Raw genomic sequence first — 24,275 nt, 5'->3', positions numbered from 1 at the left:
TACAGCTAGCTTAAGTAGACGCTTTAGATATAAAATTATGATGATATCTTAAACACATCATCCCAAAACAAAAATAATACAGTAATTCTCAGTAAATGTGGCTTACAAATACACACAGTCATTTGTTCTAAAACAGTTATTTTACATTACAGGTGTTTGACTCAAATAATATTTTTTGTTTGATGTTGTCTAAATATTATTTATTTATTTATTAAATTTTTTTCTGAACCTGGTCAAATGCACATGTATGTAAATGCACATTTAATAAGTATTAAATGAGAGAGACTGTGATTTACAGTGAGCAGTACATTCTCCTTGCATGTTGATGCTGATATATAGGTTTTATTCAAATGATACAAATCAAATATAAAAATAAAGTATAAGAGTATATAGCGTGTATACTGAATTTTATATTAATAATATGAAGTCTGAGTCGAGAATTTGATTGACAGGTTTGATCCATGCAGTGACGACGTGCAGTGACGTCATTGTCAGAGACAAGTGCGAGTTTTGATTTAAATATCAACACCGACTTTTACTTTTTCCCTGAGATTTTCAACGCAAACACCAAATTCAACAACTTTTGTAAATGACAAGCGACAAAGAAGAACAACTACTTTCAACATGAGACCGGTGAGTTTTGTTGTTTTATTTTCCTCTGACAAGAAATTTTAATGTTTGTGAGCAGCATATGCTATATATGCTATATATAGCATTCATTAAATAGTAGATTTTGGGGTACATTTTCTGTGAATTAATTTATTAATGAAGGCTTTCTTTATTGTGGCCCTAAAAATACCCAAATACATGATCTTATTTCAAAGTTACTATTAAAATAATTTTTGACTTGCTTTGAAAATAATGATTTGACATTTTGTCTGAATGTTATTTTCTGTAATAGTTTATGAGAAGGCATTTTTGAAAGCAAAAGGTCAAATCAAGTGACTAACAAAGTGTGGGCCTTGTTCCCCTGGTGGTCTATGCAGGTACTGCAGGTGGGGTCATCAAAATAAACTGAATGATTTTCAGTTATCAGATTTGTAATGAAGCTTCCAAGAAGTGTACAAATATTTGATTAATTATTAAAGTTACAAAAAAACTTATAAAATTAAGTTAATCCGATTATATCCTGCACTCAACAAGCACACACAAAGTAAATGTAAAGTTATACTTACTTACATTTTTAAAGGCAGTTTCCAAGATATTTTTTAAACTTTATCAATTTTAGGGATCTTTTTTTATATAGATATGTAGATTCCTGCTTCAAAGAACAAATATTAGCCAGTCATTGTTTTGTGGGCTGCGATCGGTCGACTACAACATGTTAAGTGTATAAAATCTTAACTTGGTGTCGTCCTGTTATTCACTTTGTGCATGACTCTTTAAACATACTTTTAATGTCAGGACTTATTTTCCTGGGCTCAGCAATTTATCATCAAGTAAAGAGATGAATAAGATGAAAGTCTGTTTTTATAATATTCAAAGAATTCAGAGATTTCTTCATGATTCAAAGAAAAGGATTTCAAAATAAGAGGTGACAAAAAAAAGACCACAACACAGTTACCAGCTGACTGAGAAATCACCTTTATTTGGATTGATTAGATCAGACAGTACAAAAAAAGATGCAAAAAAAGGAGGCTTATTACTAAAAACTGTCCAATTCAAGTAAGAAAATAGTCCTTTAAATACTGAAGTGACTGAGGTTACATTTGATGAGGATCACCTGTGACCATTTCTCTGCTCTCTGCGATGCAGGATCATGTCGTCCAAAGAAGTAATGTTCTAAAAAAAATATAACCAAGCCTCACGGTCGTACATCGATGTGATAAATACGAGACAAAGATTCAGATTTTAAAATGAAATGTGGCTGAAAAGCACATCATTTGGGTTTTTATGTTTATTCCGCACAAAATGGGATTTTTTCCCGTGTTTAAATTTCAAATTGAACAGTTTCCCTTGGACTTCAGTTACTGTTCAGACACACAGGACAAACTGAAGGTTGCCGTTTAGTAGAATTATGCAGAGTAAGGGTGCACAAATAATTACAAATGTTGCTTCCTCCAAAACACCTGTAATGGCATCGGATTCAATGTGTACACATTTATATACAAAAGCTGAATAATGTTCCAAAAGAGTCTGAAAAAAAAGAAACACACAAAGTAGAACTACCAGTAGTTGTTTAGCAAATCAAAGTAAAAAAAGAATTAAAGGTGGGGTCTTTTCATGCAGTGTCGTCTTTCATCAGCAGAGAAGTCAAACTCACAAGGTGAAATATTACTGAGGAAAAACCATCGTGATCTCGTTTCAGCCACAAACACGGACTGATTTAAAGGTTTATACACCAGGACTGAGGAATATACACGTGTGTGTGTGTGTGTGTGTTTTGTTTTTAAAAACAACCACCATGCCGTCTCCCTACGACTAATCACTTCACCCCGGTCTCTGTCATGCGCATCACGGACGAGTAACAACAAATGCACACGAGCCGCCGCCTCCTCACAGTAGCACGCACAGGTCGAATCAGGACTTATCCATGAATGGTGATGTTCACTTCTCGCCTCTTTGACGGGAAAACGTAAAGATTCTCTGCCTTTTCTTCTGTCACACATGTCAGTTTTGAGACGTTATTTGATTTTAGTTTAGAGTGGCGATGCGGCGTGAGCGTCAGAAATATGTTGCGGCTGTGGAACTAAAAACTGTTTTCCTTGTCGCCGCCCTTGAGCATAATGTGGCAGTTTCATAAAGCATGATTAAACATCAATAATAATTTCAATAATGAAAATAAAGGTCAGTTACAGCAGACGGTGACAAAATGGCCTCTGAGTTTAACGTGAGTTTTACTACTGACGCTGAGAATGTGACATTTGTGGATTCGTGACGCAGAATAAGGTGTTATTGCTGACTGTCTGCAGGTGTTTTAAGCTAAAAAATATGAATGGTACAATATCAAATGTCACTCGCTGATCATTTCTGGTCAAACTACCTCAAAAGGAGACGTATACAGTTTAAGTGAAATCCTCCATTCCCCTCGGTTGGTCCAGACACAGGAAGCTAGATACAGTAATTCAAATGAAATGTACGTTAACTTATTTGTTGACCTTTACTAACAGACTCAAACACCCGCTGCTGCTGCTGCAGCTGCTCCCTCTGAGGCCCAGTTCAGACGTGGCATTAAACATCTCCAGGGATAAAATCACAAGTGGTCACCAATCGACACGTGGCATCGCAGTCCAAAAAGTGCGAGTCCGACCAAAACCAGACTTTTACAATGCACGCAAACATGCTAGTTGGAGTCAAAATTTCAGTCAGACCAACACACCCAGATAAAGTGGTTGGTACTATAAACTATAGGTGCTCTACCTATGGTCCACAGTGACTGGGGCTGTGACAGGGAAACAGAAAAGAAGCCAGTATTCAAAAGATAACAGTAAGAAAACACGGCTAAACCCTGGAGGTGTGGATTTAATACTTAATGAAATATTTTAAAGTTAAAGTACAGTACAAAAACAGCAATTGATGCTTGAAATGACACCAGCGAGTCACCAGCTGAAACTCTTTTGGTCTGTGACAGAAAATGTCTGATACTAACAAGCTGCAAGGGACCATATCGCCACCTAGTGGAGTGGAGTCAGACATAAATTCATTACCCACGTTAGCGCATCTGTCATAGCTGGAGTCGCTGAGCTGAAAGCGTAGCTCGACTGATCTGTACATGGAAACGCACAGACGTGTGTTCAGCGACGACCCTGCTCTATGTGCACGTACAAACACGTCATTTTCTGTTCCCAGAGTTTTCTGTTGGTCTAACGATGACACATCATGTCAACGACTTCCTGTTTCTACAGCTTGTGATGGTTTCACCAGAGACGGCTGTGAACACCAGGTCTGAACTGGACTTCACTCTCACTGTTTCTGCACCTGCTGCTCCATCCAGAGACGACTTCTTACATGTCATACTGTTGGCTGCTTTGGTTTGAGGGCAGTAGTGGTGGTGGAGGAGGGGCTGGTTCTTCTGAGGCAGGCGGAGGAGGAGGCGGTGCTGTGGACCCGTTAGAGTTAGCAGCACTGGGGTTAGCTTCCTGTGCCGCTGGAGGCTCTGGGGCAGCAACTGCGGGGCTGCTGTCGGCGGGCGGAGGCGGCATGCTGTTGCTGTTGTCGTCACTGGGGATGCTGCTGCCGCTGCTGCTGCTGGGAGTGCTGCTCTCCCTGGGAGGCTCGGGGGGAGGGGTTGCTTTATCAGAGGCAGACGAGGGAGGTTCAGACGGAGGAGGTGGAGTGGGATGAGTTTCGGATGAGGGTTCGGCAGGCGCTGCTTTATCTGAAGAAAGAGTGAGAAAGAGGGTTCTATTTCTTACATTTTTCAAAGGCAATGACTACATTTCTAGTAGAGACGTTTTGCTTTAATGTTTTTCCTCCACAAACATAATGAACAACCAACATGGTGGAAATGAGAAAAAAACAAAGATAACTGTGGAGACCAGTGACAACATTATACCAAATTTAGAGCAAAGGTCCATTAACTTCAACTGCTGTTCACACAGAAAGCCTTCTATGCTTAAGTGGTGACCACAGGTTGCGTGTTCAAATCCCGTCAGTGTCACAATTCTTAGGCCTGGTGAGTGTGTCTATCACAAATTCTCAGACTCAGTAAAAGTGCAGACTCAGTGGGAGTGAAGTAAATATCTTCATTTTGAGGTTTAATAAACACCATCAATAGCATTTTTTCTTTTTTTTGATCAAAACAATTTATTCACCAAGAAAATAATCCATTAGTTGCGGCCATGGTTATTACAGCTAATCAATAACAATCTCTCAGTGACTCATTCACAAACATACATCAACTTCACTCATAATCACCTTCTTTCACTCTGGGCTTCAAAATAAGAGCGACAATAACTTCCTATATAAAGGGTATTCACTTTGGTTTACAATACAAGTCGAATAAAAGCGTTGTTTTTTTTAGATTTCGTTTATTTTTGTCTGTTATAGTTATAATTCATCTTGTTATAATTGTTTACTGCATATTACGCTTTTATTTGTTGTAATACCGTCATCGCAATATTCAGCAGCATTATTGCATATTGCATGATTTCTTATTCATGAATTATCATCACACAGTACCTGTTGCTCCAGGTGGGGGCATGTCCTCCTCCTTGGTCCCTGAGGTGGGGTTAGCCGTGTTTGTAGCATTAGCATTCTGCTCTGCAGCTTTGTTAGCAGCAGCAGCTTCCTCATCCTGCTGCTGTTGTTGTTGTTGTTGTTGTTGTTGCTGCTGCTGCTGCTGCGCCTGCTGAGCGGCTTTCTCCGCCTGCTCTGCTGCCTCACGCTCCCTCTCCTCTGCCCGGCGTCTGGCCGCCTCCTCAGCAGCAGCCATCTCCGCGGCGAGCTTCTCCATGTCCACCTCAACTTTCTGGCTGCACAGCTGGAGACACAAACACACAGCCTTTTGAAAAGAGAATCAAGGTTTTTCTCGAGGGTTGACAAATGTATTGATTCCTACTGCTGCGTTTCCATCATTTTACGGTTTGGTTTGGTACAGTATGGAATGGTTAAGCCCTGGGTCAGGCTTGCATTTTGACTGAGAACAATACCATTACTTGGTAGGCGGAGTGTGGGCTGTGATACACAACTTGACGCTGTACAGGTGCAATGACAGAGAATGCAACAACAACATTGGTGGGCCTTGAAGAAACACTGACTGCAAGAAAGTGACATTAATCTGTTGCCCAATCAGCTGACAACCTGACCTTACTGTACTATTTTACTCTGGTACCCTGAGGGAAGGATGCCAAGAAAGGAACTGTAGGGGCCGATTATTTTGGTACCATTCCTGATGGAAAAACAACCTGCTACTCTACGTTATTCTCTTTTATGTTTAATGGCTATTATAATGTGAAAAAGTCCTACCCGTTTTAATTCAGAGTTGAAGGAGTCCGTTGTCTCCAGGAAACGCCTTTTCTTGTCTTGGTGGCGATCCTCGATCTGCAGAAGCTCAGCCTCCAGCTTCCTCTGAAATTGACAACAAATGCAAGGTGATGCACAGTCACATCAACATGAAGGCTCCTTTCAGCTCACAGATCAAAACAGAGACCTACCTGGTGAACCATAAGAGATTGGACCTGCCTCTTGAGGACCTGCATGCGGGCTGTGGTGACCACTGAGCGGACATCGGGCACCACAAACTCACTGAGGATGTCGCTGATGAGCCGGTGGTTCCTCTGGAAGCGAGCGGCTGCTGTGTGCTTCACTGAAAAACCATCATCGTAGTCTGGACAGAGGAGGGTGAGAGTTAACTTCATTCCCTCATGGTTGTCAGGTAAATGTTACTTATACATGCTCTAAAATGCGTTTGAGCTCTTTGACTTGTCTAAAAAAAACTCACCATCGGGGTCTTCAGCAGGCTGAATGCTCATATATGGGTCGCCTTTGTCTAAACGGCTCTGCCTCTGCCTGCTCTCCTCCTCCATGGCGGCTTCAGCCCGGTTCTTTGCGTTGACGTAAGCCAGGTAGGCTGGAGAGTTATGGTAGGCCTTCAGAGAGTCATTATACTCAATCTGAGAGAAGAGAGAAAAAGAAAACAAGCTGAGCAATATGACTTATGGTGCTAGGACTCTTAGAATATGTGGTGAGATCCACTAAAAACCATATTAAGAAGTTCTATTCTAGCAATTAGAGATTAACCCAAAAAGGTCTAATTATGAAATCTGTTACACCTACAACTCACCTTCTCTGCTTCGTACTCGTTCAGGTAGTCCTGCTTCTCTTCGTCAGTCAGGTCCCTCCACATCCCTCCGATAATTTTGCCAATCTCCCACAGCTTCAGGTCTGGGTTGGAGGCCTTCACCTGGTCCCATACCTTTGCACGTTGCACACAAACGCAAGACGCAACCATGTGCACAAGCAGAGGCGTTGCCCGCCCAACACACACACACACACACACACACACACGCACACACACACACACACAAAATACATGGTCATTGCAGGCCAAGTGCAGTGAATACAGTTACTACAAGGTAACTACAAGACGGTGAAGGAAATGAAGGTGGGGAAAAGGTGAAATAATGTATATAATTGATATCTCTACTGGACAGAATCATTAACTAGCACAATCTTAACCCTTGCAAAAGCAGGAATGTAGAGAATGAAAGATTTCTAAAGAGTTTTTATGTCAGAATGAATGTTAAGAGTAGCTTTTATGTTGAAGCAGAATTATGGGTGCAACAGTAGCGAAGCTTGGAAGACAGGGAGGAAAATAAAGGTGCAGGAGCAGATCATGCTTGCACATGCTTGTTATTTCTTTTTTTAGTGCTGACAAACAGTGGAGGCTACTGTAAGATATCGGGACAACAGAGTGGAAAGTCTCCACTAGATGGCTGAGGTGGTGGTGAGGCGTCATGGCTTGGCTGTCTCCCACCCTCAAACCGCTGCACCTTTTCAGGGAATGGGAGGACAAGCAGTAAAAGCAGACACCGTGGATGGGTGTCTTACCTTCCTGCTTACCTTCCGGCTGTACCGCATGTACGGCATCAGTGGCTTGTCTGGTGGCTTGGGAGGTTTTGGAACTGTGATGCCTGTGGAGTTCTGTATGAGGGGGGAGAGAAAGGGGGAACAAAAGGGGAGAAGTGTGAGTGTGGAGCTGGAGAGAGACAAATAAAAGGCAGTTTCACATAGATAAATGTAAATCAAACTGTCAACACCGACTGGATAAACATCTGATCATGGCATACATGTAAACATGACGATTCACTACATGCAAGTTGCCCTGAATGTTTACCTAAAACCAGATAAAAGCATTAATCATGCACGTCAACCCATTTACATGCATGTTTACATGAATCAATTTCAGCAACCAAAACTCAAATGGCTTGAACTCAGGCTGGGTGATAAAATTACCTGCAAAAACTATTATAAACAACAAAAACCAACCAAAAACGTTTGGTGAGAATGTGAAGATGAGCGGCCATGAGGGGAGTCAAACAGCTGCACAACATGAGGACACTTTGGCAAAGAGATGTCACAACATCTGCAACCGGGATATAGCGTTTATAGAAGGAAACTCACTGGAATGATAATAATCACAAAATTTCCTGACAAATGTAAGACACACGTCAACATTACCATGATCACACCATCACACTATGAAGGGCCCTAACTTTGATAGCATGCACACACGCCCCCCCATGTGGTAGTTAGAATGTCAAATGTGAAAAAAGATTCAAAAAATGCCAGGGACTAAAAGCAATATGTTGATTTAAAAAAACAAACTATTGTCTGTGATGAAAGCCCTGTGGAATTTTGTAATCCTTAAACAATGAAGGTTACACATTGTGTGTTTATCATGTAACAGGTAATAATGTCCTCAAACAACAGCCATTCATTGAAACTGAAAAATATTGATGAACATGATAACCATACTTTCTGCAATATCACTCAGCCAGAGCTTGTGGGATTTTTTTGTTTTTTTTTTAAAAGTTACAGGCATGACGACAACAGCCATTTCGGTTTTATGGCCATGAACTTGAGAAACACCACAAAATGAAGACTGTCGGTTTTTCCACAGCACTTGAACAATGGGGAAATAATGGTGTATGTTTTAACTGCACCTAATAACTGTCGTATAAATCCTTATTTAAGCTTTAGGTTCTCAAAACTCCCCTTTCAATGTAATCTCTTACTTGCCACTGTCATTACCCCTGTAATCTACAATAATACTAATCCTACTCTGATTCCATTGATAAGAACTATAAAATAACCTCCACAAATATGAGACTTTACAAACACTGATGACTTTCCAGGTTTTCCTCATACCTGTGTATTTAGTCCACAACATTTTCTTTCCCACCCTCCCTCTCACCCTAAAACCCCACACCCTTTTCCCTCCCTCCATCAATTCATTACCCTGCCGGAGCCTCCGGTGCTCCCTCCCAGGCGGAGGTTGTTGTAGGCCAGATGGCTGTAAGGGTTGTAGCCCACAAACCCAGGGGTGGAAGGCAATTGCTGATGAAAGACAAATGAGACAAAACACGAATGAGAAATGGCTCACAAACAGGGGAAGAGGGATTAACAGAAATAAGTGAAAAGGGAGGGGAAACGTGAAAATATATGTTGGATTTTCTTTCGCTTGTTTGTTTCCATGAGATCTTCATGCAAGCCAAAAAAAGAAAGAAAAACAACTGTGCAGCAGACTATTATTCTGAATGAGTGCACAACATGTGAATGTTGCGTGTAAACCAGGACCTTGAAAACTGCTCCAGTTGTATTATTTAATTATATTAATGTACAGGTGCACCTTACACCATAATGTGCCCCACTGCTGAATGTAAGGAAATGAAACCTAGAAACCAATCATGCCGATTCCTTTTCTGCATGCAAGTGTACTCATATTCAAAGCGCTAAAATTTATCATAATACGCCATACTCCATTTGTGGAACTTGTCTGTCCTTCAGAGAAACAAACCAAATAACTATAAATAAGTGGGTAAAGAGTGAAAGAAAGCAACGATAAAGACAAAAAATTCATTATTATAAGGATAATGAAAAAAGGTCCAAAAAGAGTTCATTAAAATTAACTAATGTGGGCCATGGCCACAAACTCAAACACTGGAAATTAGCTCTTCATACTTACTGCTGTTGGGGCTGGGGGAGGGGGAGGGGCATAGGATGGCCGTTCTGCACAAGAAAGAAAAAATTTAAGTATAAGTCGGCTATTACATCAATCTTATGCTAATTTCCTTTTTTTGCGGCTGTGATCTGGTTTTTTCACCTAATAGTTTAACTTCATAAAACAATACTAAGGGAAAACGGAACCATTACCATAACAGCCTTATTTAAAAATAAAAATACAAAAAAAAAGTTTACAAAAGGTTTGCAAGCCTCCTTTTCACAGTTTACAGGTAATATCTGATAAATTAGATTGACAAAAACAGATTGGCAATGCTCCATTTGAACACTGAATACTGATGTATATTTTTGCATTTATTTATTTGTCTATCACTTGGTATGATAAATGTGCTGCCGCATGATTTGCACCTCTTGAATTTTTCAATGTTAACATTCAGGTTATACAAATAATGATAGAAATTGGTCTTTTCTTCTATGGCCTCACTCAGGTTAGAGCTTTGAATGAACGTATGGGATAATACGTTTAAAATTCACCTACACAAATATAGCCAATGCATTATTACATCTCCCACCAATTAATGAGTAAGTTGAAGCATTTTATGTTCACCACAGTTAAAAAGAGTGTACTTACTTGACATCGTGGCTGCAGACTCGTGAAGAGCGGATCAATCTATTCTCATATTGGTTTACCTAAACACAAACCATATGCATTTATATTAATAAATCAGCCACAAATAAACAAGTTAGTACAAAGTAAGGAAAATTAACACAGTAAAAGACCCAGAAATGAACTGAATATTCATCAGTGACAACAACGGAAGACGGGGCCTAAAACTAGCTTACCAGGCCTGGTCTATTAGCCAAACCTGTTAACACAAAAGAACGTTAAGCCCACAATAATGTTGTTACAACATTTTCGTAAAATGCTTTCTATTACTTTACTTTTAGAAAAACAGTGCATTTGGACACAGCACGAGTTCGAACATACGCATGTAAAGTGTTTGAATTAACCTCGCTGTTCAAGCTACACTAAACGGACAAGGACCAGTTCAAGCTAGCTTCATGTAACATGAATTTAGCGACCCATACGAGCTACATGTATTAAAGGAAAACATTTAAGTGATTTAACGCCAAATTCTAAACGATTCCAAATAAAGTTTTTATTGAAATTATCATGAAATCAATGTAAAAGTACTCACTCTACAGTCCTTTGTTCCCGGTGTTGGGGCCGCTTCATCCGCCTTTCTTGCGCAGACCGGAAGCGTTGGCTTTTTTCCGGCGGAAGTGACACTTTCACATAAAAAGCATAAAAAATGTATAAAAATATAAAATTAATAAATATATTTAAGAGGGAGTTCCAGTTTATATAAATAGATAAACAATGTCAAAACATTTGCAAGATGACACACACTTTTTCTAGAGATTGATTATCATTATAATAGCACCTCATTTTAAAGTCCTTCTTTAAAAGTGGCCTAAAAATCTATGCAGCAGTCTGTTCCTGGACATCAGTCAGACATCTTATACAGACACTTTATGTACTGAAACATAGCACAAGGTAAAATACATGATTAAAGCCATTCCTCACAGCTGTGATATTCATTTGTCTAATTTCTTTTACTGTGTTTTCCCCATGTCTTACTTTTCCCATTGAGGATATTGTGGTCAGGGAAAAAGTGCCAGTCAGCAGGTTTTATTTCCTCCCTCGTCATGTAAAGGATTTATGAAACATCTTACTGCAACTGCAAATCTAAAAGAAGGGTAAGAAAGCGGTCAGACTTACTTCCTTTTTTCTTGTTTTAACATGTTTGAAATGAATTATTGTATAAAAACAACAACATTTCAACACAGCTCTTACGTCATCACCTTGCTTCAAAAAAGGTGTGTGAGAAGAAAATGCTTTGCAAATAATAGGAAGTTCGTTTTTGTAGTTTCCGCAGTTTGATTGAATCATAGTCCTGTAATTATTGTTACCATGAGTCACACAATTGTGCAGAGAAAGATGGAAGGAAAATGACTAACGTTTCCAGTTTGTGGATTATCTGACTTCAGATAAAAAGAGCTCTATTAATTAGTATCTCTGTTAAAAGTTAAAAGGCAACAGATTTAGCAAAAAACAATCATGTATTTTGATAAATCTCTTTAACTGGGGTATGCAACCTATTTAAGTGCAATAACTGGCTTTAATTTGAATGTAAATGACATGACAGAGTCCTCACAAAAATGTAAAAACCCATTGTTAAGAGCTGTCAAAAGCACGTCAAACTAACATGTTATAAACGTACATGTTCAGCTTTGTCAGGTGATTTTAAGACAGGTATACACTAAATGTCGCTGCTTGTTCTCGTAGACAAACAACAAGGCACAGGAAGGAAAATAGAATCCTTTCTTTGGACAGATAACTAAATCGCAATTCCTCGACATCACACTGGAATACAAAGTTAACCAGGACAAGTTCGTTCAAATACCATTGGTGCCAAAATGGCCTCCGGTTTGGTGCGCAATCCAAGATGGCGGCCTTCCTGTATGATTCACAGGAAAGTCGTCATTGACTTTTTTGATCGTCCAAACCTAATGAACGTGTGTAATAAGTATTATAATAATAATAATAATAAGAAGAAATAAATATAAAAATATAAAATAAATAAAACATGTGCAAACATTGACACAAGCATAAAGGAAAGGCAATATTGTGGCTGATAGGAACCAATGAGGATGTGAATGTGGATGTTTGTGTCGTCATTTACAAAGATCTCTGTTTTGGTTTGATCATACTCATTAACACTGAAACCCAGCAAAAAAAAACCATGATTACTATACAGTTATATATACATTATATATACATTTATACATTATAAAGTGCAGCATCTCCGCATCTATCTGTATGTGTAAGTGTAAGTGAGGAGAGGGGGAGGGTAGCAGAGAATTAACAAAGCCAAAATGTACACAATAACAACAATAATCTTCATTTATTGTATTAACAAATGAAAAGCCTAACAGTCCAATCAAGCCTCACAAGTCATCTTGCCTGGAAAGACAAGAAAAGAAGACCACGCTCTATCTATCATGAAAATCACAGGTGTTTACTTGTTTTCCTCAAAGGCCTTTCTTGTAACAAGTAAGTAGTTTAAACTTCTGTAATACTGTATTAGGTTGTGAAATCCAAAGTATTGGGAATTTCCCAATGAGTTAAGTCTCATGTAATTAAAGGCAACAGACGTCCACATGCTTACAACAACAACATACTGCAGACACTGTAACACGCCAGTGTGTGTGATATCCAGTGCCCAATATGAAACATATTTTGCATGTTATTACATGTGATTTGTATTTATAATGCATGTATGTGTGTGTGTGTGTGTGTGTGTGTACACAATTACTGTAAAGTGACATCCAACTTGTTTGGAAAGAGTTTCCTGGAGGAACAGGTTTGACCATGGATTTGGTCCCAATAAATAAGACGGCACGCATCAAGTCTGTCACTGAGTGTTTTCGGCTGTGCCTCAGAGGTGTGAGTCCCACGTGAAAGCAACAAGGTAGGTCATCACTCGTCCGGACGACGAGCTTCACTTGAGAGCATAATCTGCAGCATGTGGAGAAACGTCGGACGTCGCAGTGATATTTTCGTCTGTGTTTGAACAGGTCGAGTTGGACATGGACATCGTGGATGTGGCGTTTGCCATTGCTGACACTGTGATGTCAGTCGGGGGCATGATAGCTAAAGCTGTGCCAACACATCGCCAGTGCAACATTGAGATTGAAAATAACTCTCGCAACTACACTCTTCAAAACCCCAGGTAACGCTTTCTCTCCTTTTTGTGTTAACGTTATTTAAGTTGTAATAAAATGCTCACCTTATCAAATCTACTGACGCCACTTCAGTCGACAATAGCTTAAGAATATGTTTGTTTTGTTTGTCCAAATCAAAAAGTTTAAATGAGTTCAGATTCAAGATTCAAGATTCAAAGTGTTTATTGTCATATGCACAGTAAGAAACACGTTTCCCTGTACAATGAAATTCTTACTTTGCTGTCCACTCAAAAACACCAGCATAAAGTAAAAAGTAAAAAAGAGATGCTTTTGTAAAAAAAAGTATAAATATACATAAGAAAAATATAAATATTACAAAGAGACTAAAATAACATATATGCATAAAATAAGTGTAAAAAATAGGAACTGTACATAAAGTGAACACAGATTTAAAGTGGCATGTTTCAGGTTTTAAAGTGACAGTAACAGATTAAAGTGACAGTGTAACCAGGTGACAGGATTATTGTAGTCCCGTTCAGCTGTTGAGGATTCTGATGGCAGTGGGGTAAAAAGAGAGATTGACCTCAGTGATATTAACCAGCAGATCCTGTGAACTCATGCTGAGCTAAAAATCATGCTTTTCTCTATAGACTTCAGAGCAGTTTACAGAGTTCAGACTCTCAGAAGTTAAAATCTTCACATTTCAAATTCTCACATGTGTGTTTTCTGCCTTATATGAAGGATGTACACGCGGCGTGGACGCTGCAGCAAACCTTTGCCCCCCACGATCGGACAGTCCTCATCCGGAGAGGTGGAATTCAAGAAGACTCCGAACATGGCGTGTGGATCCATCGGCATCTTCACCTATGACCTCGTTGATAACGACACAACGGCAGCCAGCGAGCAGATAGCCGTCCTGTTCAAGGTGCCGTTTGACCACAACAGGAAGTCAAACAAGTACGCAGTGGGAGTTTTTGACATGGGCAAAACCTGTCGTGACCTCTTTCAGGACATGTCAAAGAAAATGGACACAGTGTTTGTCAGAGGCAAAGCAAAGGACAATGGTCTTTCTTACAGAGGTGAACACGTGACAATCATAGCCACGATGTCAGACTGTCACACTCCTGTCATAAAGGTGGAAGTGAGGGACACTGATGCGAACATGTGAAAATATGTCTTATTTCCTGCATGAATGTGTAGATTATGTTGTACTATAATATATATATATAATAACATAATATACTATGTTGTATGTAGTAATCAGCAAAACCAGTATCTGTTTGAAAAGTCGCAACTTTTTATTCTGTATTTATTGTCTTTTTTATTTCATCCACCCATTTTCACTTGTTGTTTATACTGAGCACAACAGAACAGACGTGTCTGTCCTGCTGAAACGGTTTTAATAAAATCTGAGTTCAATAAAGTCTCAACACACTCAAAGCCATCGTCTGTGTGTATTTAGTCCTCGTTACTTTTAATCAGTTCATGAATAATGTTTTAACGTGTGATTATTGCATTTCAGTGACAACAACACTGAGACTTTGAATGTAAATGTAAAAACACAGTCCTTGACTATTCCATAGCACATAAAAGAGTTGAAAGAGAAGAATTATTTAATATATAAGCAGTAAACAATCTATAAAATGCAATATAAATGGTTTTCCAAGGTTTTCTTGGGAAGAAAAAAAAGATAAGTTGTGTGGAGCTTTTTTCTAACCTGTGTCTCATTTTCAAAAAATCCTTTCAAATCCATGTCACAAAAATGTAATTGTTTGGTTCAATGTCACATTGTTTCACTCTCTGAAGTCGGTCTATGTTCATTTTAATCTGAGGTTCTCAAGTTATTATGGAATTATTGACCAAATCCCACCTACTGTACCTTTAAATGTTCACCTGCGTCTTTACGTGCTTTGACGTTACACTATGTTTTATTTAGGTCTTTCATTTGCTGTCTTTACTGTGTGTGGTGTAAATTCATTAATTAAGTTCCATGAAGCCTCTTTGTGAAAACTGCTATTCAAACAACATGAGTTGTGAGTTGTGTGTTATCATGGGTCACACTAGCCCTAGCCTGGGTAAATGTTACCGGTGTAAAAATCACTGCTAAATCAAACATGCAGATCACCAGCTGTGGTGAGCTCTAAAGCGGGAGAAGCCAAAAGAAAGTGGTACTAGAAAATATTATTATATACTGTACAAACCGCACAGTTACTAAGGATTATAAGAGAAAGTGAAAGTGCAGCGAGTCACTTCTGATAAGGAAATAACGTGCATGATTCCGCTAATGCATTCCCTCTCCTCTTTGCTATAACGCCACACCTTTAACTACAAAGGAAAGGAACAAACCCCAGCAACATCTGAACAGTTAAATAAACAGACTGTTTCACGTCCTGGCTGCCACAGTGTCACAGAGCCTGCGGCGCTTTGCAGCAAAAGTGAACAAAAAGAATGTTTAATTAAGTAAACTGATGAAAAAAGTCAAATAGTAAATTACAAACAGAAAAACAGAGGCCCCAGAATGGAACCTTGTGGTCTACCCATTCTGGTTTGTGGATGAACATCATGATTAATGTGTCAAAACCCTTTTTTTCAGATCTAAAAAAACTGCTTCAACCTACATTACCAATGTCTGAGGCACTCTTTATCTTTCCAGTTAGGTTACAATTGGTCATTTCTATTGGGAATGCTGAACTGAATCCTAATGGTTTAGGATAGAACACGCCATTGCTTTTCAGATGGTCCACCATCCATCCATCCATCCTTCCATTTTCTACCACTTTATCCTCCTCAGGAGGGTCACAGGTTACTTTTTTCCCCAGGATGTTTGAGATGACAGCTAAAAGTATTACTTGGCTGATCTGTTCAGTCTTGAAAACAGACAGACAAATATTTAGGGCAACAGGTGTAACTGGATTCAAAGCTGAGTAAAAAAATAAGAATGCTTAGATGTTCAGTTTTGGCAAAGCAAGCAAAATGAAAGCAGTCAAACAGCCAATCACAATAACCACATTTTCCACTGACTAATCATTCAAGCATTTTGTTGCTGTGTTTAATGACATGACATTTTATTATTGACACAAAATTGGCATTTTTCCATTAAAAACCCATCTGAGTGACAGCCTGTGGTCAAGTGGAAAGGAATCGGGCTTGTAACTGGAGGGTTGCTGGTTCAGTTGCTAAGTGCTGCTCCTGCTCCCAGATGATCTCCATTACACTCTGCTTTGAGAATAAGTAACACGTAATACAGATTGCAGGAGGACTCGTCCATTGAAACACTCGCCAGTCTTCCTCCTCTTGGATTATGCATTGGGTTAATATGGGTGGAGTGTTGTTCTCTGTGAGCTTCAAAACTTCATTCAAGCTGTCGGCAGCCTCTGTAAAGCAAGTCTCTGTATGTAAAATACTTATTCTAAGGAAGCGGAGACCAATGCATACATACAATGCATCTAACTCAAACTAAACATAATATATATGTAACTTTTCCATCTATATAAATAATAATAAATGGTAGAGAAAAGCGATGCAGTTGATTCTCAGAGCTATCTGTCGTTCAGTTCACACACACGATGAATGCCAGTCACAGTCAGTTTCCACCATTTAATGACAGTTTGAACCAAATCACTTGATTTCCATTTCTCTTTTCACACCATCTCCATTTCTAATCAACAAATGTTGGTACTTTCTTCCCTCAGAAGCTGATTTAAAAGCAGTCGTTAGTTCTAGTTTGGTTTTCTTAGGTTTATATTATAATTCTTCACCAATGTTTTCTGGTCTTTGGTCATTTCATCATGTTTCTCCATCTTTAAATCACGTTCTCCACACTTTCACACGTTCATTTTCTCCCTGACTCAGAGCCGGTCCCTGCCCTGAAGACAGTTGCTGTATTCACACCTCACACAGTAATCAGTGGAACTTCACTCAGCTGGAGTGAGAGTCCTTTTTCATGTAAGATTGTTGATACTTTTGTCCATTTGAAGTGTGTCATGCATGTGTCCACCTTTGTGAAGTTCCCCCAAAATACTCACCCTACCCTCACTTTGTCTATATTTTTATATTCTCCTAAAGCACAGTCATACTTAGTGAAACAATAATCTTTAATAAACTACACCTGTCATACTAAAAATCAAGATCCTAATTTGTTTGAGGAATCATTTCAGCCTGAATTAATTTGTCAATCATTTTAAATTCTAATAGATTTATTTGCTCCATGAGAGCGGCTTCAGCTAGTGTCTGGATGGCTGACTTTACAGTGCATGAAAGATGGTGGGTTACACGCACACGCACACGTACACGCACACGCACAGCAGCCGCGTCGCTGCTAGAACAGCTTATCATTGGTGTGTTGGCGCTTCAGCTGGTTCTTCATGGCCAGGAGGTCGATGTACAGGATCTGATTGAGGACAGCAGAAGCGCAGAGCAGTCCTCCATGCACGGCTCCAGCCAGGCCGTTACAGAACACATCCTGACCTACAGACACAACATGGAGCAGGCGTGTCAGTCTCTGTACGATCTGGACAACGTCGAAGCTGTTTTGTCAACGGCGTTACCTGTGAGGTACAATCCGTCGACCGGTGTCTGCGCTCGCGTCTTGGCAACCGTTTCTGGGGTGAAGCGCTCCAGGTTATGCTCGGCGCCGTACATCTCGCCTCTTGGAGCTCCCAAATAGTGGACATTTGTCAGAGGGGTGGCAGCGTCCACCATCACCACCTTAACACGGGCAAACAAACACAGAAACAAGTCAACGCGAGAACAACATGCTATTATTTTTGTTGATCTTAATGCGGAACACGTGCACAGACTGTGACAGGGTCACACCTTGTCTCGAAGTTGTGGGAAAATGGTTAGTGCCCAGTCCAGCAGCTCCTGGGCCATGCTGTTTTTCATGTCCAGGTAGTCCTGTCCCCTTCTGCCAAGCTTCGTCCCCTCCCATTCCTCAAACCACTCATAGCGAGCCATGGTTAGTAAAGTCATACAAGATTTACCTGCACAAAGATTGGAGGAACAATTCAATTCATTTTGTATTTGTATCGCGTCAACATAGACAACATCACAGAGAGCAGAGAAACCCAGCAGTTCACACAGTGAGCAAACACTAGGCACTAGAACCAGAACCTTTCATAGAATCCATTACATTTGGTACAAACATACACTAAAATGACTCAAATGAATTCAGTAGATTTGGTTTGTGAAAGTGTTGGATTGTGACTGTGGCCAAAAGCCAATAAAGTCAATAAAACCGTTAGTGTACTACTACAATAATGTTATAATAGTATCATAATACTACTACAATGGGAATCTTGACTTCTTAACTGAGTCACGTATCTGTATTTTACTTTGTTTGATTGTTGCTATTATGGTCTGTATTTATATATATATATATATATATATATATATATATATATATATATATATATATATATATATATATATATATACATATATATATATATATATATATATGTAGAGAGCTTTTCTAGTCTTGATGAGCTGCTCTACTCATTCACACTTTTACTTATACTTCTAAAACTACAGTACAGTAAATGTCACATACTTTAAAGCCCACATAGACCGGAAGCTCCAATTAACGCTGCGTTTGTGTGTGTGTATCTGCGTCATTACCTCGTTTATGAAACCCTAAAGTTTCAGAACAAACAGTTCAGCCACTGCTGAGAAAATAGTGTTGTATTGTTTTCCTGGGCTCTGCGAAGCGGATCGGCACTTCCTTAATTTGATGTCGTCATCAGAAATCCTCACCACTCCTCTCACCACCGTAGCGCCTCCTGGTGCGGGCACTAGTCCGGGCACATCCGGTTGCGTACATTCAACCGCAGAAGAAGAAGAACTACTCTCGTTGTAGCTGCTGAGATGCAGAGCATCCACCGTACCAGAGGGGGAGCTGTGTATCTGAGAGCTGGCCTATCTATTACGTCACTTCCAGGTACCTGGCCAATCACAGGACAGTGGGAAAGCTCTCGTTGGCTGGCCAATCACAACACAGTCCACATTCTGGGGGTGTGGTTTTGGTCTGAAACAGCGCGGCTGACGAGAGCGTCAGTGAGGAGATACTTTGATCGGCTCGTTTGCAGCGATTAGGAGGTTTTTAACCATGAAAACAAGTTAATATATGTAAGTAGACCTCCATAACTAACATATAGGTGTGATACAAGCATTCTATGTCACCTTTAAGACTTTTACTGAAGTAACATTATAAACAGTGACTTTTCTTCTCGGATACAAGACTGAAAATGTCACGTGTCACCAAATGTTAAATGTCAGTAAGGAGAGATTGAATGTTGAATGTGTCACCTGGGTGTCTGATGTTGGCTGTGGGATCTTTAGCAGATGGAAAGGTGATGAACATCATGGGAATGTTCCCTAAGACCTGATCTCTGGTCAAGGAAGAGTATCGCTCCATCCTTCACACACAAACACAGGAATACATCCATGAAAATTCGTCATACAATAGAAGAGAGACAATATGACACAATCAGTAAAAACCTACAGTGAATCCAGGTCATTGTCTTTATACATCCAGAAGTTGGTGGAGACGATGCCAAGCTCCTCTTTGGTTCCATCCAGACCCACAAAGACCAAGAAGGAACCCATACCGTGACGTACCCTCCCCAACAGTGACTGCATCTCTGCACACAAACACACGTTATAGGAACCATGTATAAAGACAGCAGAAGAGAGAAGAGTCCAACGTTCCAATCATTACCTGGTTTTTCTTGCACATGCTGAGGAAGAAACTTCTGGTAGGTGTTGAAGATGCCAGCGTTGGAGATGACAACAGGGGCACGGACCTCGATCTCTTCTTGGCCTTTTAACACGGTCACACCTGACACACAAACGCACACAAGGTTCTTCTTACTATTCGCTGAACTGTACATGTTGCTGTTATGGACTTTGTGTTGTTCTTAGAACTTTGGACTAATTTCAGCTTTGCTTGAAAGGCAGAAGGTCTCGGACTGTTTCGCTGTGCACACTTGATGGAAAAGGCAGCTGAATCACAGATTTGTACTGGTCTCACCGTAGGTCTTCCCTTGCTGGTTGAGCAGGATGCGTTGTACTGGCGCTCGGACCAGCACTGCACCCCCTGCTTGCTGTATGACGGGGATGATGTGGAAGGCAATCTCACTGGCGCCCCCTCTTGGGTAATATGCCCCACGTTTGTAGTGGTGAAGGAGGAGAGCGTTGATGAGGAAGCTGGACTCTTTAGGAGGGACACCTGGAGGAACATGACACCAGAGCATTGAAGGGGGTTTAGTGTGTTTCTGAGATGTGTGTGTGTGTGTGTGTGTGCGTCCAGCACCATAGAACAGGTAGGCAGACAGCGCCTGCAGGTCCTTGTTCTGCGTGAGGCGGGACATTAATTCTGAATGACTGGTTGTCGCCAGGCGGAACACTGATGAGATGTGTGCTAACAGGCCTGTACGGACCAAGAAGATAACCAGCCAGTAGGGAATCATCTTCAAAATGGCGATAAGTGCTGTCCTCTGTGAAGCTAGCTGCAAAATGAGAGCACACAAATGAATCAAACAGGATATTATAGATCAAACATCAAATATCAGACAGCAGTTGCCTCCATTTCTGTCTCCATTGTTTTCAAATGTAGTCGCCACTCATGATGTGGTAACAACATGCAGAGGGTGAATGTAACACTGTATCAAACAGACAGATCAATGAAGATAACGACAGTGTTATAATTCATCCAACTTTCCAAACATGTTCACATGTGTATGAAGTAGTGACATTTAATGCTATTAATAATGAAAAACAGAGACTGCAAACACTCAAATACATAGCAGTGAAAACCCATATTGACACAAAGTCAGCGGACCTGGGTTTGAGCCTTGAGGAACTCCACAAGTTCTGTCTGTGAAATAAAGTTTTTTTTTCTCTCTCATTACAATAGGATTGTAAATGTCTGCATCTCTTCTTACCTTCATTAATCTCATGAACTCATCAATGGCCTTCTCCTCTCCTGGAAACTGCTTCTTTAAGCTCGCTGCCATCTCTGTCTTCCCTGCGTGGATGTGATACTCCCTGGGAAATGACAGTGAAAAAAGGTAGTACAACAGATTAAAGATTGCTCGAGCAAATACAAAAATACCCACACAAAGAAGTAATAGACCATGTCTGACCTGCGCTGGTCAGCCTGACCCAGGATCAGCGTGTCAAAGTGTTTCCCCAGTCGTGCAAACTGCAGCTGTCCATCTGTGATCTGATCCAGAGTGATCCTGAGCAGACTGTTCTCATGAAGCTGGCCCAGGTAATGGATACCTGGTGGTGGTGGTTCAAAAGTGTGTATTTAATGGTATAACATGGAAAAGTACTGCATCTTGAAATGTGAATGAGAAGAAATCAGACTCAAGACTACATTCTTAGCACTACTTTTTCACTCGTTCTGCAAACGTGCATCAGTAGTTACTTCTAATAACAACTGAATGAAGGTCGTGCTACAAATATGGATCATTTAATGGCATCTGCATAGTCCTTAGAGTAGTAGTTTGGAGCTCATAATCAGTGAGTGCCCTAATCCTTGTGTTTTTACTCATAGATACTTTGGCATCTTACCCACGTCAAACTCAAATCCCTTATTCTGGAAGGTGTGCGTGCAGCCTCCAGCCTGATCATGTTGCTCCAGAACTAAAACCTTCTTTCCAGCTTTGGCCAAAAGCGCCGCTGCCGTCAAACCTCCCACACCACTGCCAATCACCACGGCATCCAGAGCCGGGGGAACGCGGTCTGAACGGAAACCTGTGAGGAGACACAGTCAACCCTTAAATGTACAGTGAACTGTAAACGATGGACAGCAAAGCTTTCAGAGACAGACTTCGGTCAAACAAAGCACTTTTAAAAATACATTTTAGGGTTAAATGTACCACGTTTCCAGTGTATTTGGTCCTTAGTCACAATTATTGTTAAATGGAGTAGTTTAGTGATACTTGATACTGTGTAAAGTCCATATTCCACTGCTGTGAAACCAGCACTTTTATACTTAGCCTGTTATAAACAGTGCACACAGAATCTCTGGGTTAGTGTTAGTAAGATAGTTATTTATTATTTTTGTATTATTTCACTCACACAATAAAAGCCAATAGTCTAAGTCAATATTGAGTTTCATTTGTGTAAACATGTTTATACTAACATCTGTTCTATGGTCCGACGACCTGCTCTGAAGCCAACAGATCCAAGGACTATACGCTGTCATCATACAACTTTCTCTGTTTTTTTATTCTCTGGGAAAAGAGGAAAAGTCCAGGAATTCACTTCCTGATTTACTGCAAACTTCACCGACCTTCGAGAAAGCCACTAAAACCCTGCTTTAATGTATTCCTTATTTGATACCTTTTTATTTATTTAAATTTAAATGTAATCATGTTTATCTTTTATGACTTAAGTTCTTCTAAAGATGGCTGATTCAAATGATCATGTGACATAAACACATGTACACCACTGTAGGTGCAAATAAAGACCTTACATTCATTCATTCATTCAATGAAATCAGATATAAAACTGCATTTATTTACCTTTCTTCAGCCGCTCATCCCTCTGTTTGCTGTCGATGACCAAGGGCCCCGGAGGCCGCAGGCACCGCTCGCTAAATACCTTGTAACGTCGACTGGTCAGGAAGAAGACGACGGCCACCAGCAGCACGCAGCTCAACAAACCCAGCAGCCACCACATAGCAGAGGAGAGCATTGCACTAACTATACAACAGTGAGAAGAGAGAGAGAAGAAGGAGATAAGACAAGAAGGAAGAAAGCTGTCCTCCAGACAGAGCAGCGAGGAAGAGTGATTGAAAAGGAGAATACAGTTTGAAGGTTAGACACTGACGTCCAACACATGACCATTCAGCGTTTGTGATTTCCCAAAGATTGGAGCAGTAAACGCATTCTCCACGCCAAGGTCATGAGACTGGCAGAGACCAACAGAGACCTGGTCTCATTAGACTCTCATTTTCCAACGCCTGTTATTGAATTGCCCTCAGGATGAGATTTTGATCAGAACTATTTTATCAGATCTGAAGTCACCATGGTTCCACTGCATCACAGCCAACAAAGATGCTGTTGACGACATGGACCAGGCTCCGCTACAGTCTGTGGGCTTCATGGCTTCATGGCTCCATGGCTCCATGGCTTTGGGATGTGAAAACTTCCCAGCTGGAGTTTCTGAGAGTGACTCAGTGAGTGTGTCACACTGGGAGAAGGTGATGAAGAGGAAAAGCAGATAATCTGCGATAATCCGCCATATTATTGTTGACGATGACGCAAGGTTCCATTCTCAAGTCTCACTTCTGAAGGGAAGAGGTTTAAAAAGCAGACAGCAGAGACAAGAAGTTAAACAAATATAAATAAAAAGTACAACGTGATTAAGTATAATGTAATATAAGAAGAATACTTTATATGAAATATGATGTGTTACACTGTTCAAATAACGAAACAATGTAAACACAGACACATTTATGGACTAAAATAGCTTTCAGCAAAACATTCTAAACTATAAATGCTTCTATTCAAATTATTTCTAAATCAATTATCTTATTAGCATGAGACACCAACACTTAAGGAAGTTGTAGCTAATTTAAAATTCTCAGAACTCTGATAAACACACAGGGCTTTATAGATTAAGTTTTTCCAATAAATTGAATTTATATCAAACTCTTCCTCACTAACTAACTAATCCTAACTAACCCTAACCCAAACGCTATATATATATACACACACATGTATATATATATATACGTATATGTATATATATACGTATATAGAAGTGCTGTCTTTGACTTTTAAAACTGTGAAGTTCTTCTGCACTTTGTGTGGTCGCTGTTTTTTGTGTCTCCCTTCACTGAGTCGTCCCTGATTAACCACACCTGTCACTAATTGTTTTCACCTGTG

The 24,275-nt window shown here is 40.1% G+C and overlaps 3 protein-coding genes across 4 annotated transcripts; 1 reads left to right on the top strand and 2 right to left on the bottom strand.

The window, feature by feature from the left end:
• Window positions 1-1,568: 1,568 nt before the first annotated feature.
• Window positions 1,569-10,886, bottom strand: LOC122785887 (SWI/SNF-related matrix-associated actin-dependent regulator of chromatin subfamily E member 1-like). 2 transcript variants are annotated; one of them, XM_044051884.1, is made up of 11 exons: window positions 10,824-10,886; window positions 10,256-10,314; window positions 9,629-9,672; window positions 8,902-9,000; window positions 7,492-7,584; window positions 6,725-6,856; window positions 6,383-6,554; window positions 6,096-6,268; window positions 5,908-6,009; window positions 5,122-5,422; window positions 1,569-4,318 (listed from the first exon to the last, which is right to left on the bottom strand). In XM_044051884.1, the coding sequence occupies exons 2-11, from the start codon at window positions 10,260-10,262 to the stop codon at window positions 3,945-3,947; spliced, it is 1,497 nt and encodes a 498-aa protein (XP_043907819.1). In that variant the 5' UTR covers window positions 10,263-10,314; window positions 10,824-10,886; the 3' UTR covers window positions 1,569-3,944. The 2 variants fall into 2 exon arrangements, with proteins under 2 accessions (XP_043907819.1, XP_043907820.1); XM_044051885.1 differs by having other exon boundaries at window positions 7,504-7,584.
• A 1,861-nt stretch (window positions 10,887-12,747) lies between these two features.
• Window positions 12,748-14,814, top strand: LOC122785886 (DELTA-actitoxin-Aas1a-like). The gene is made up of 3 exons (XM_044051883.1): window positions 12,748-13,160; window positions 13,267-13,421; window positions 14,116-14,814. The coding sequence occupies exons 2-3, from the start codon at window positions 13,279-13,281 to the stop codon at window positions 14,540-14,542; spliced, it is 570 nt and encodes a 189-aa protein (XP_043907818.1). The 5' UTR covers window positions 12,748-13,160; window positions 13,267-13,278; the 3' UTR covers window positions 14,543-14,814.
• A 2,143-nt stretch (window positions 14,815-16,957) lies between these two features.
• Window positions 16,958-23,530, bottom strand: LOC122785884 (inactive all-trans-retinol 13,14-reductase-like). Its single transcript, XM_044051882.1, has 12 exons — window positions 22,908-23,530; window positions 21,952-22,134; window positions 21,519-21,657; window positions 21,318-21,420; window positions 20,687-20,882; window positions 20,405-20,602; window positions 20,093-20,212; window positions 19,877-20,015; window positions 19,681-19,790; window positions 18,190-18,356; window positions 17,922-18,081; window positions 16,958-17,841 (listed from the first exon to the last, which is right to left on the bottom strand). The coding sequence occupies exons 1-12, from the start codon at window positions 23,077-23,079 to the stop codon at window positions 17,693-17,695; spliced, it is 1,836 nt and encodes a 611-aa protein (XP_043907817.1). The 5' UTR covers window positions 23,080-23,530; the 3' UTR covers window positions 16,958-17,692.
• Between the last annotated feature and the right edge of the window lie 745 nt (window positions 23,531-24,275).

The sequence above is a fragment of the Solea senegalensis genome, linkage group LG19 (genome assembly GCF_019176455.1).
Source record: "Solea senegalensis isolate Sse05_10M linkage group LG19, IFAPA_SoseM_1, whole genome shotgun sequence".
Taxonomy (NCBI): Eukaryota; Metazoa; Chordata; class Actinopteri; order Pleuronectiformes; family Soleidae; genus Solea; species Solea senegalensis.
The sequence above is the reverse complement of the archived record's forward strand: the minus strand, read 5'-3'. Positions and strand labels throughout refer to the sequence as shown.